Source organism: Rhineura floridana, chromosome 3 (genome assembly GCF_030035675.1).
Source record: "Rhineura floridana isolate rRhiFlo1 chromosome 3, rRhiFlo1.hap2, whole genome shotgun sequence".
NCBI classification, from domain to species: Eukaryota; Metazoa; Chordata; class Lepidosauria; order Squamata; family Rhineuridae; genus Rhineura; species Rhineura floridana.
In genome coordinates, this window is record NC_084482.1 from 26,155,092 (window position 1) to 26,168,679 (window position 13,588).

Genomic DNA, 13,588 nt, shown 5'->3' on the forward strand with positions numbered 1-13,588 from the left:
GGAATGCACTGTTAATGTATGAAATGGTCCCAAAGCAAATAAGCCAAACCAGACACCACAAACATATGGCTCCACCAGTTATGATCATGAGGGCACAGTTATTATTCCAAGTCACGACAAGCCAATTAAAGGCCTCTTATACACATGGAGAGAGAGACAGAGAGAGAAATGGGCCTCTGGATTTGTGTAAGTGTAGATATGTACATTATACATACAAATGGTTGTTTTGGCACAGCAGTGTATGTTTGGGATGGATTTTGATTCCCTCTCAGCCACAATTCCCACAAACCAACCTGAGTGGCCCCCCTTCAGCAAGATAATTTGGGAGACTGATCTATCCCCATCTGCATTCTGAAGTGGAACAGTAACAAGAGGGTTGTAGCGCATGGTGTTTTTTAAGGTGTAGATTAGTTCAGAATCAATACCTAGAAGCCAAAGCTGGATAAACTCAAAGCCATATAGTGTGCCAAGAGGGAGGGGGGTTTTTTACTTTGTTTTTCTTTACATATTTTATATTGTTTGCTGTCCTGGGCTCCCTTTGGGAGGAAAAGTGGGGTATATATTTAATAACAAACAAACAAATGAGACCAGTGGGATAAATTTTTATTATTTATTAATTTATATAGCATTCAATGCCAAAATAGGCTTGTAAGCAATTTACAAAGTATAAAAACCCATTAGACACTAAAATAGAAAACATCCATAATTAAAATACACCATAAAACAATCCCATTAAAAGAACATAGCAATTAAAACAGGAGACTCAGATCAAGATCAAGGGAATGCGTGTGTAAACAGGTGTGTCTTCAAAAGCTGGCACAATGCCAATACAGATGCCAATACTCATATATCTGTGAGATCCATTTGAGATGCTGCACCTCCTCCTGGTACCAAAAAAGCAATACAAACCAGCCACCAAGGAGTGAACTAGGTAAATAGAACTGGAGGTGTCTTGACTTCCTCATACCTCTGGAGTATCAGATTAAACCAAGACTGGAACAGCCAGTGAGATCTAGGGTCCAGTCCAGAAAGTTCTAAAGCTAACATTTTATGGGAAAGGAAATATATTTGCACTTCAAACGTCTGGAATGAAATAAAGGTCCTTAAAAATGGCTTCTACCAAGCTCAGCAACAAGAATGCAGCTTTAACATAGGGAAAAGCCATTCTCACAGCTATGCCATATGAATTAATTAAGGTGTCAGTCTCTTACATGTATATTTCTTACTTAGCTGAAATTTATTTTCTCACTTAATGGACCAGGAAACCACTACATACAGGGGGTTACAGTCTACTCTTGTTCCAGAAAAAAAGTCCCTACAGTTCACAGGGAGTTTCTCCACAATAATCAAGGTGGTTGGGTTTTTTTTTTCCCCTCCAAAAACCATGAGGACTATAAACTTGTCTTGTAATTAATTAAAAGCCCTGATTCCCAGGACTCCATAGAAAAAGCTTCAAATGCTAAGTAAAAAGCTGTATTCGGTTCTCCACTGTGATCAATTGCAGCAAGGTGGATTTTACTAGACTCCCTGGAGGGTTTTTTTTGTACTCAACTCAACTTTCCCTACAAGCACCAAGGCGCTTTGCGATTTGGTCTCCCCAGGCATCCCGAAGTGAAGCCGATAAGCGGCTGCAGAGACAGCTGCTCTCAGAGCTGTGGATTGAGTTACAAGGGAGTGCAGATTGCTTTTGTCCACTCAGCTCTGGGCCATCCATCACCAGCTCTGACAGCACTTAGAACTGCAGAAATACTGGCACAAGCAGCTCTCAGCGCTGGGTTATCGGCGACATTACATCTCAAGATACAGGATTAAAGCAGAGATGTTTATACCCCTAAATTGGAAGACTGTGCAGGATATCTGATGCATGTCTTGTGGCAGAGACTTCAAAGGCATAGGGGAGCCAGGAGGACATCCCCAACACCTCCTGCACCCCCTACACACATAAGCACTAAGGAAGCAGCAGGTTACAAATCTTCCAAGCCGCAAATCTCCTAATGCATTTTACATTAACATAGGGAGGGAAGGCACAAGCAATTTTTCTGGCTTTGTTTAAAGGAAAAATTGAAGCATTCACCACCATATTTAATAGATTTGGAAGGAATTCTGCACCCAGGGCAACCCATCTGCTTAATAAATGGGACAATTGTCCTGGATGTAGGTAGAGGTGCCTGGAAGCAGTTTAGTCTTCCTGCTGTGGTAGTGACATTTTGTTTACAGAAATTCTGGTATTTAGGCACGAAAGCCTCTGAGCATATACAGAATTCCTACCCCCACCCCCAAAAAAGTATTTTCCCTGAAGGGAATATTTTCTCACTTGTCTGAACTGTCTTTGAATTCTTATACTTTGACTTTCAAAAAGCTTTTGATAAAATTCCTCACCAAGGACTAAGCTTATAGGAGGGGTCCTCTTATGGATCAATAATTGATTAAAGACTAGAAACCAGAAATGGGAATAAATGGACAGTTCTCCCAATGGAATTATGTTTAAAATGGGGTCCCTCAATAATCGGTATTGAAACCAGTGCTTTTAAACTTGTTCATGAATGACCTAGAGTTAGGCATGACCAGTGAGGTGGCCAGGTTTGCCGATGACATCACATAGTTCAGGGTGGTTAAAACAAAAATGGATTGTGAGGAGGTCCAAAATGATCTCTCCAAACTGGGTGAATGAGCATTGAACTAAACAAATGTAAAATGGTGCACACTGGGACAAAAAAAACCCTGTAACTTCACATTAACCCTTTTAGGGTCTGAACTGGTGGTGACAGACCAGAAGAGACCTTGGGGTCATGGTGAATAGCTTGATGAAAATGTCAGCCCAGTGTGTGGCAGCTGTGCAAAAGGCAAATTCCATGTTAGGGATCATTAGGAAAGGGATTGAAAATATAATTGCCAGCATCATCATGCTGTTATACAAATCTATGGTACAGCGACTCTTCGAATACTATGTACAGTTCTGGTTGCATCACCTCAAAAAGAGTATTATAGAGCTGGAAAATTTTTCAGAAAAGAGCAATCAAAATGATCAAGGGAGTGGAACAATTTCCTGATCAAGGATATTTGAGGCTTTTTAATTCAGAAAAAAAGAGAGCAAGGGAGGACATGATAAGAGATGTATAAGATTATGCATGGTATGCATGGTGTGCAAGAAGTCTTTTCTCCCTCTTTCATAACACTAGAACTCACGGACATCCAATGAAGCTGAATATTGGAGGATTTAGGCTAGACAAAATGAAGTACTTATGGAATTTGCTCCCATAGGAGTCAGTGATAGCCACCAACTTGGACGGCTTCAAAAGACAATTAGACAAATTCATAGTGGATAAAGCTATCAGCGGCTGCTAGGCATGATGGCTATGCTCTGCCTCCAATATCAAAGGCATAATGCCTCTCAGAATACCAGTTGCTAGGAATCACGTTGGGAGATTGCTGCCGCACTCAGGTCCTGCTTGTGGACTGCCTACAGGCATCTGGTTGGCAACTGTAAGAACAGGATGCTGGACTAGATGGACCATTGGCTTGATCCAGCAGGGCTCTCCTTATAAGGACATAAAGTTGCATTGCAGAATCTGGTTTCCTGCACCTCTTCCTCATCCTCAGCTGTCCAACTGGGCTGGCTGTGCTCCCACAGATGATGTGCTGCCTGAGGTGTCCTGACCAGGCTTACAAATGCAGCCAACACCCACATAAGATGCCTTAGCTCACATGATTACACTGTATCAACAGCTATGCTCACTTAACAGCAAGAATGGCTCAACCGGATTTTTCCTAGCTTTTTAATCTGTCAATTCTAGCAATTGGCCAAAATATCAAGATTCTGGTTGGGCCAAGACAATTTTGGATGTATGGTGACCCCTACTCCCTGCTCATCACTATTGTTTCCAATTGAATTTCTGCCTACAATAGCCACACTTCAATCCCATCTTGGCTATTCATACAGGACAGGTGAAGGGTGGTGTGAGATAATTACAAATGCTAAGCCACAACAGGCAGAATCTTGGCCTGTGTGGGGGACCTGCTAGCCTGCAGCTGACTAGGCCCAAGCCTTGCTGGTCCCCTTTTTTTGAACCCCAAGTTCCCATCTTAGAGACCACTGTTATAACGCATATTCCACAACTGGCCTGAATATCCAGTAGATCGCTCTCTCTGACCTGGATATGACCCCTCCAGAAAGGAAACCATCAAGCCCTCTCAGAACATGGAGCTGAGGAAACTGCACTACAACACCCATCCTCATCTGAAGCAAGCAGCACAGAATGATCATTGATTCAGGATGCAACAAGGCCTTGTTTTCGGAATGCAGTTGTAAGGAACTTTATCACGCTTTGTACCAAAGCTTATGTCTTGGCTTCTGGAGTTTCTTTTTATATCACAAGGGATATTTGGTTCCTCCCCTGGTCAGGGCACCAGTCTTGTCCAGAGCCAAATTAATTAACCGCTTCCTTGTTCCTGTAGGTTGTTTCCTGACATCAAGGCAGGCAGTGATAGGGACACAAGGTCTACATCCCTCTTTTGCCAGCATTTATCAACATCATCCATTGAAAAGTGCCTCCAAAATTCAAGTTACTTTTAATAAAATGTATAACCAACCCCTTGATACATTTTTAAGAACAGGACAGGACAAGCACAGCTTTCCTTGAGAGTGTGGTAACTTACCAATTTAATCAACAACAAAAATAAACACTTGGTATTCAGAAGCAAAGCCAACTCTGTTATTTTCTTTTTCCATCATAATAGGCATATGGAATGCAGAATATTCTCAACCACAGTAAGACACCAGAAGCACCATGGATTTTTATTAAAAAAGGAACAATCATATCTGTATTAAACAGAAGATCCAAACATTAATTCCAAGGGATTGCTCTCTCTTGAAACTGAGTTGGCTGAAGAAAAGCCACAATGGTTTCAAACTGGTACAAAATATCTGCTACTGTTGGATACAAACTGGAAGCAAATGTCCCAATTTTCTGTGAGTTTTTTTCATGATCGAAACAAAAGTAGGAGGAAGTGAAAATGAGTAAGCTAAATTGAATACCAAATTTAAAAGATCAGGTTGCGGCTGATGGACCAGAAACAAGCTGTTATGAAGGTGTCTTACACAGGCCTGGTTCTTACCACTTTAGTATTTCTTCCTGAAGTGGGCGGTGGTATATAAAGTGTAATGATGATGGTGATGATGTAACACTGAAAGAGGGGAGGCTGAGGGCCAGATGGGGAAACCCACATCCGTCCTAAAAACCAGCGATTCCTTACCCTTGTGCTAGTTGCTAAACCATGGTAAGAACGTGGCTAATGTACACACATACCCCTAAGGTCCGGCTCATACGTTACTGTCAAGGCATGGTAGCAGCTCTATGTCTTCTTCTTGGTGGGCGCACCCCAATTAGAGCAGCATGGGAAGTAGCCATGGGGAAGCAGCTTCCATACTGCTGAAGTGTCTAGATCCCCAATTACCCACTTGATTTAACTGAACTTTAAAAGAACTGTAGCTCGGTGACAGAGCATATGTTTCCATGAAGAAGGTCTCTCAAGCAATTCCCCACATCTCCACTTAAAGGTGGAGGCTTGAAAGAACTTAGGGGGCTGCAGACAGTCAGCGTAAACAAAACTGGACTAAACCAGTAGTCCTCAACCTTTTCAAACCTGGGACCCACCTTTAACCCAAACATGCATTTAGGGACCCATTTTGTAATGTTTTTACCATATATGTGTATGGTAGTAGTGTTGCTGCTGCGACCCATCTTAGATCAAGCTGTGACTCAGCACTGGGTTTTGACACACCAACTAAAGACCAATGGGCTAGACCAGGGTAGCTAACATAGTGCCCTCCAAATGTTTTGGACTACAAGTCCCATCAGCCCCATTTCAACGATCAGCGATGCTGAGAGTTGTAGTCCCAAAATCTGGAGGGTATCACGTTGGCTGCCCCTGGGTTAGTCAAACCAATGGCCATATAAGACACTTTAATATATTCATGTGCCTCCCCCCCACCGCCAAAAAAAACCCAAAGGTTTCGCAAAAAGCCAGGTTGAACAGTATTGGCCAAAACTCCCAACTTTAATGTCCGTCATGAATTTAGTTGTGGAGAAGCCAGAAACGTTCAACTGGGTAGCAGCAACTACAGCAAGAGCTATCACCGCGAATGAAGTTTAGCACCAAAACATAAACTACATGGAGATGGATTTGAAACCCAAATCCCAGGAAAGGTCCAGCCTGGGATTTCAGAAGAACCTGAAGAAGTGGATTATGAGCACTTCTCAGAAATACAGACAAGAGTAGTGGAAGTGGACGATGTTAGTGTTGACAACTAGGATAGTTGTAGTGTTTTAGCCCTAAGCAGTAGCTATCCTGTTAAAAATGAATCCATGGTTATTGGCATGCCCAGAGTTACTGGCGTGTCCAGAGGCCATGACACCCAAGGGCAACCAATATCTAGCAATGGTTTCCCCCATCCTCGCTTCTTGGTTCTGTCTGTAAATCATTCTGCAATGACAGCCATCACACCAAGTTCCTCCAGTTTTGCTCTGATTATGGCATCCCAGCCCTTGTTAGCCTGGGGGTTGCGAGGCGATGGGTGCATCACCCCCTCTACTCGCACTGGGATCCCAGCAGCTGACAGAGCTTTGCGGGCACGCTGCTCGGCAAAGCGGCCCACGCCAATCACCAGAGTGACACCCAAGAGCTTTACAGCTTCGCACATAGCATCATCACAGACCTGCAGGAGCTGTTCACGCTGGGCAGCCGACAGGTCAGCTGGAGTCAGGTTGCGCCCACTTTGACTGACAAAGAGCAGCGGGCAATGGTTGTGAACGAAACAGTGGCGGAAGAACACCTCGGGCTGGGTGCACACGGAGCGGAAGAAGCCCCAGAAACGGGCACCGCTCACCTCCGTCTGGGGGCACTCCAGACCTCGGATAGGTCTCTTGGGGTGCTCACATTCTGGCTTGAACACCTGTCCGTGTACACCGAGCCAGTCTCGGACAAGCTGCACTGCTCCAAAGGGCACCTGCAAGGGAGCAAGAACCATCACATGGGAATTGCAATCTGATGGGAAAATATCTGACTCCATGGGATTAGACAGATTTGCATTCACTTGGGAATTCCTGCAGTGAATCTAACCCCAGTTTTGTCAGAAAGAAGCCCCAAACCAATCTGATTCAAGAGGAGAAAAATAAACAAATGCAAGCAACTAATTAATAAATAATCATATTTAAAAATACATTGTCCTTCGCAGACGAGGCTTATCAAAGCCAAGGAAGAAGAGACCCTCATATTAAAACCTCTACTAGGGGTCCCATCCCGGAGGGAATCCAGATCCCCCATGAGGATATTGCAGTTCTCTCCTTGCATGGCTGCTCAAGCTCACCTAAGAAGAGAGTTGCAGGCAACTCATGCAATTAGATGACCTGAAGGAACATGATGTAGCAATCTTGCGGAAGCTATGCAGGTCTGAGTCTAATCTATGCCTGGATGGGTGACCATCTGGGTACACTACATGTGCCAGGGGCAGTAAGCCCCTGAATACCAGATGCTGGGAATTGCAAGTGGGGAGAGTGCTTGCACTCAGGGTCCTGCCTGTGGGCTTCCCTTGACCTGGTTGGCCAATGTGGGAACAGGATGCTGGACTAGATGGGCCTTTGGCCTGATCCAGCAGGCTCTTCTTATGTTCTTATGCCACCTTGAGCTCTGTGCTGGAAGAAAAGTGGGATATAAACAAGAATAAAACAGAACAGTCAAGAACAGGAGTACAGATCCCAAAAATGGATGACTGCTGAGATGTGGGCTCCACCTATCTAGAGATGTGAAGGCCCAGGCGGAAAAAACAGATTTGGGGGGGGATCCCCTTTTTTCCAAAGCCTTTTTTCCTTTTTTTCCAAAAAATCCTGAAACTTTGAGTTTGCTAATCAAAGCAAAATCTTTTTGGAACTATTTATCTAAGGCTACAGTCCTATACCCTGAGAGCAAACCCCACTGAACTCAATGAGTCTTACTTCTGAGTAGACATGTATACAATTGTGCTGTAAGCTTACTAACGACCAAACTTGCACAGCAAAATCTTTTGCTTTGATTTTGCTAGCTGTGCTCTGGGGACAGCCTTAATTGCTAATAATTTTGTGGAAAACAGCTATTGTGGTGAAAATAGACAAGAAAGACTGGCCAAGTTGAGAAGAGAGTTCTGAATGGGATGGAAGGGCAGCCCCTAAACATCAGAAGCTTGAGGAGATGATAGGCCTGTTCCATTTGGGCCTGTCTGAGCTCCAATCTATGGTTACATCCACAACATATTTTAACATATACTCTTATACCACTTTATATATGGGAGGGATAGCTAACACAATGGATAGCTAACACAATGGAAGACAGGAATAAAATCCAAAGGGACCTGGATAGACTAGAAAATTGGGCTGAAATTAATAAAATGAAATTCAATAAAGACAAATGCAGGATTCTGCATTTAGGCCACAAAAACAAAATGCACGGGTACAGGATGGGAAATACCCGGCTTAGCAGTAGTGCGTGTGAGAAGGACCTTGGAATTGTAGCGGATCGCAAGTTGAACATGACCCAGCAGTGTGATGCTGCGGCAAAAAAGGCAAATGCGGTTTTGGGATGCATAAACAGAGCTATAGTTTCCAGGTCGAGGGAAGTAATAGTCCCACTATATTCTGCATTAGTCAGGCCTCATCTGGAATACTGCGTTCAGTTCTGGGCGCCTCATTTTAAGAAAGATATAGACAAGTTAGAGCGGGTTCAGAAGAGGGCGATGAGGATGATAGCCGGTATGGAGAACAAGTCTTATGAGGAAAGGTTGAAGGAACTTGGCATGTTCAGTCTGGTGAAGAGAAGGCTGAGGGGTGACATGATTGCACTCTTTAAGTACCTGAAGGGCTGTCACATAGAGGAGGGTACAGATTTGTTCTCTGCTGCCCCAGAGGGTAGGACTAGGTCTAATGGTTTTAAGTTGCAGGAGCGTAGATTCAGATTGGACATTAGAAGGAACTTCTTGACAGTAAGGGCAGTTCGGCAATGGAACCGACTGCCTAGGGAGGTGGTGGGATCCCCTTCGCTGGATGTCTTCAAGCAGAGGCTGGACAGCTATCTGCGGGAGATGCTCTAGCTGTAGATTTCCTGCTGTGAGCAGGGAGTTGGACTCGATGGCCTACAAGGCCCCTTCCAACTCTATGATTCTATGATTAATAGTCATGGCTTTCCCCAAAGAATCTTGGGCACTGTAGTTTGTCAAGGGTGCAGAAAGTAGTTAGGACAGCGTAAGCAAAATGAAGTTCCCAAGATTCTTTGGGGAAAACCATGGCTGTTAAAAGTGGGATAAGAGTGCTTTAAATGTATGGTGTGGATGTGACCCATTATAATGTTTCAGGAGCAACTTCTTCCATTCTTCACCATATCCACCAACTGCTTCAGACCTCATCAAACAAATGATTCCTGCTCACCACAACACACCTCATCTCCCAGCCCACCAAATACTAGGCACAGTGTGTTATTAAATTATCTGTATAACTGAACCCTCAAACACTCACCCTGGGATAAGGGTTTGTCTGGGGCTTGGTCACCCAGGGAACAGCTGTCAGACAGACAGAGCAAGGAGTTTCTGCTGCTGCCCAGACAACCAAATAACAGGCCTCCCCTCCCCTTTTCCAATCCAGCCCAGCTGTTGTTCTGAAAAGGATCTATTGTGTTTTGTTTGGAGGGGGGGTGGAAGCTTTGGCGATGAGAGGGTAATCCATCTATAGTTATCAGATGCCGATCTCCATAAAATTAGAATGCTCACAGACCACAAAATGGATTGGGTTTTCAAAAGGCATGTCGAGGGGAATTGGGAATGTGCATGGCCATGGACCAGCCTATGCATGCACAGCATGGAGTGTGGCTTCTAATGCCATACATGGTCTCTCCAGTGCAATCCTCAAAATTCTGGGCTTTAAATTTGGCTTCTAAATATTATTATGAATAATAATTATTATTATTATTCATTACATTTATACCCCGCCTTCCTTTTCATGATAGAAACCCAAGGTGGCTTACATATGGTTCCAGATGGTTTCCCATCCAGGCACTGACCAGACCTGACCCTGCTTAGCTTCAGCAGGGTGCTGGCTCATGTGCTTTCAGACCATAGCCTGGGACCTAAATAGTGTGCAAAAGGTCCCAACCTCAATCTCCAGGTAGGACTAGGAGCAACTCCTCTCTGAAAATCCTGGAGAGCCACTGCCAGTCAGCGTAGGCCAGCTGCGGGGAACCTTTGGGCCTCCAGATTTTGCTGAACTACAAGTCCAATCATCCCTGGACATTGGCCATGCTTGCTAGGGCTGATGGGAGTTGTAGTTCAGCAACTTCTAGAGGGTCAAAGGTTCCCCACATCTGGTGTACACAATACCCAGCTAGATGGATCAATGGTCTTACTCAATTCAGAGTCCTTTGGTAAATGGCAGCTTCCTTTGGTCAGAGTACTAATAATTTTGTTAAGAGATCCATAGGTCCCTCTCAGATCATTGTAATTCCTAGGATTCCTCAAAAGAAGAAGTAATGACTTTTAAACCAGTCTACAGTGTGGGCTGACTGTAGTAAACAGAAGCTGTTTTATTGCAATCTGCAGCCTAACATCCTGTGTTATCACAGATTAAGTGAAATAAGACTCTCCATACCCCCCCCTTTAGCGGTGTTGTGTCTGCATGCACATTGTAGGTCTAAGTAGTTCTGGCATCCAGAGGAAAATCAGTCAATTTACACATGTACACCCACACATGTTTAAGTTAGGTCTCTGCAATATCTCAGCAAGCACTTTGCCACCCTATCAATTTCCCTACTCCTTTCCTTTCCTGGCATAGCATCAAAGCAGAAGCTAAGCTATCTGTCTGGGTGTTGACTCAGCTACATTGGAACAAGACAAGGATGCACCAATTCCACCTATAAAGCACATGCCACGTGCAGGGAACTAGAGAGATAACAAGAAGAGTTCTCCAGGCCAGAAAGGCACACATGTCGTTCAGATTGTCAAATTCATTTGCACGCAAGAGTTAGCCAAACAGCCTTGCTCCCATCTGGGATCCTTTTATTACCACCCACCATCATCTCATGATCACCAGGTTACTTTTCACCAATAGGTAACCTGATCAGTACAGGAGGCCATGCATCAGAAACAAGCTGAAGAGCAACTCCAATTTATTAGATATCTAACACTGTATATTATATTATATTTAATTACTGTGGTTTGCACATCCTTTTTTTATTATTAACACAACAGGTCCTATGCCATCCTGGGTGGACTTGAATGGATATGGCAGGGGTGGGGAACCTCTGGCTTCTGGGCCAATCATGGGCCCCAAGGGGTTCAAATTTGGCCCGTGAGGCTATTTCCCAACCTCATCACTTCCACGGTCCTGTTCCTAATAGAAGGCAGCAATCTCCCCTAGGAGTGGGTAATTCAAACTCTCCTGATTGGTTAGCAAAATTACCTCGAAGCAGACTTGAGAGGAGGCATGGGCAAAGGTGGTTCACAGAGGTTTTAACTATTTTATTAACTTATTTCTTTTGGCATACTAGCAATTCTTGAAGCCCTACACTGCAACTTACCCGCAAGTCAGCTGTAGAAAAATCTTGATGTAAATATCGGGGTGGCAGTTATTCCAGATGTAATGTGTATGGGCTTTGTGTCTATGGCAAAGGACTCAGGGTCAGGGCCGGCCCTACCATTAGGCAGAGTTAGGCATTCACCACAGGCCACATATTTTGGGTGACATGAAAGGGCTGCAAGTTCTTGGTTATTTCATTTATTATCACTGTACTTTTTTTAGTGCCAGGGAGGGGGAATCAGTGCTTATAGAATGTTCTGGCTCAGATGCCAAAATAACTTGTCTGGCCTTGTATCTTGCCTTGATGGGAAAGGGGCACCATTTCCTGCTCTGTCTCAACCATAGACATGGCCCTGAGTTCTTGTTTGCACTATAGAAATTGACCCATGAACCCTGAACCAATGTAAAGTACTAAGGCAGCCTTTCTCAGCCAGTGTGCCTCCAGATGTTGTTGGACCACAACTCCCATCAGCCTCAGCCAGCATTGCCAATGGTCAGGAAAGATGGGAATTGTAGTCCAGCAACATCTGGAGGCACACTGGTTGGGAAAGGCTGCATTAGGGTGTAAACCTGTTTTTAAGGTTCATCTGAGCATCCCTCCCACTAATCCGTGATGTCTGGCGTCTTGTTGCCTTTACTCCAAGTAATAAAACAGCACTCTGAACCTGTCCAAAGGCCCACCCTTGCTATCATTACACATGGCCCAAAACTGAGCTCCAGCCTCAAACAGAGCTTACAGTGTGAAACCCTGGTGCAGATTAAGTTCTGATCCTGTCAAGCTTAACATACCCCCCCACCCCCACCTCAGCTTCTCTTCTTACCCCAGTTTGGGCCATGCCAAAGGGCCCCGGGTTCATACCAAGAAACAGCACCTCCTTGCGGGACTGACAGTATCTACGCACATAGTCTTGATGGGGCTCCCAGGCATAATCCAGAGGGTTGTAAACATACCGGACAGGCTCAAGGAAGGTGAGCTCCTTCAGGCGGAGGATCTGCTCTCGCTCTATGCGGAGAAACTGCTCGGCCAAGCCATCCCCCTCTAAAAAGCTCACGAGAGCCTCTGAGGAGTTCATTGGAGCTCCGCCTGGCAAATGAGAAAAGCAGCATCAGTTCCTGTGCCAGGGAATAGACGGCTGAGTCATGGGAGATGGACTATACAGCTATGTCACTCCCAAGACATACAGATATACACAGAGAAATTCCAGATTTTGCTGGGGGGAGGGGAATGATTCCTTGGAGGAAGATCAAGCAAACCTACTTTCTCATTGGATCACAATCACATCAAAATGAAGCTCATCTCTCAGACCCTGATGATTGACCAGTTCACACATACATGTTTTTACTTCCTGAGTGCCCAGCTAAGAGAGACATGATTCTTTTTTTTAATTAAAGCTGGAGGTATGCTTCACAGTTCTGCCTGAAAAGGATTGAAAAGGTAAGAACTGCACCCCACCCCTCAGAGGAACACAGCCTCTGTGCTTCTGGATAAGTCATTTGTGTCCAGACTCAAAACCAGGCAAGGCCTTCCCCAGAAGAGAAGAGCTTACAACAGCCTCCATTTCAGAATGGGATCATGGAGAAATAACACCTGATGAGACAGCTAAGGCCAGTCTCCCCCCAAATGTCCTGCAGGAGACTGCAATACCAAGGGACCCAATATCCCCTAATGGGCCCTGACCCGCACCCCAGACTCTCTTATTATCACCTGCATTAAGCAAGGGGTTGGACTCGATGGCCTTATAGGTCCCTTCCAACTCTGCGATACTATGATTCACCGGACTGCAGGAGCAGAGGTGATGATGGGCCCTCAATGAAGCCCAGCAGTGGCCCACCTGGCAGCCTGAGACCTCATCTGTCTCACCCTCACTTGAGAAGAGAAAGGGAAGCACTAGCACATGGTCTGGGTAAGGTCCTGAAGGAGCAGGGAAGTTGCATCTACTGCAAAAACTCCCCGGTCTCTGTCCCTTAGTCACTGATTCAACAACTCCTTGAGGAAG

General features: G+C 44.8%; 1 protein-coding gene across 5 annotated transcripts in view; it reads right to left on the minus strand.

Moving 5' to 3' along the window:
- Positions 1-628: 628 nt before the first annotated feature.
- The window catches only part of SMUG1 (single-strand-selective monofunctional uracil-DNA glycosylase 1), a 65,010-nt gene continuing 52,050 nt past the window's right edge, over positions 629-13,588 (minus strand). For all 5 annotated transcript variants that reach the window (XM_061615101.1, XM_061615099.1, XM_061615097.1 and 2 more), the window contains 2 exons: positions 12,413-12,675; positions 629-7,006 (listed from right to left, as the gene is read on the minus strand). In XM_061615101.1, the coding sequence (XP_061471085.1) occupies positions 6,479-7,006; positions 12,413-12,664 (780 nt within the window). In that variant the 5' untranslated portion in view covers positions 12,665-12,675 and the 3' untranslated portion in view covers positions 629-6,478. The remainder of the gene's footprint in view (positions 7,007-12,412; positions 12,676-13,588) is intronic.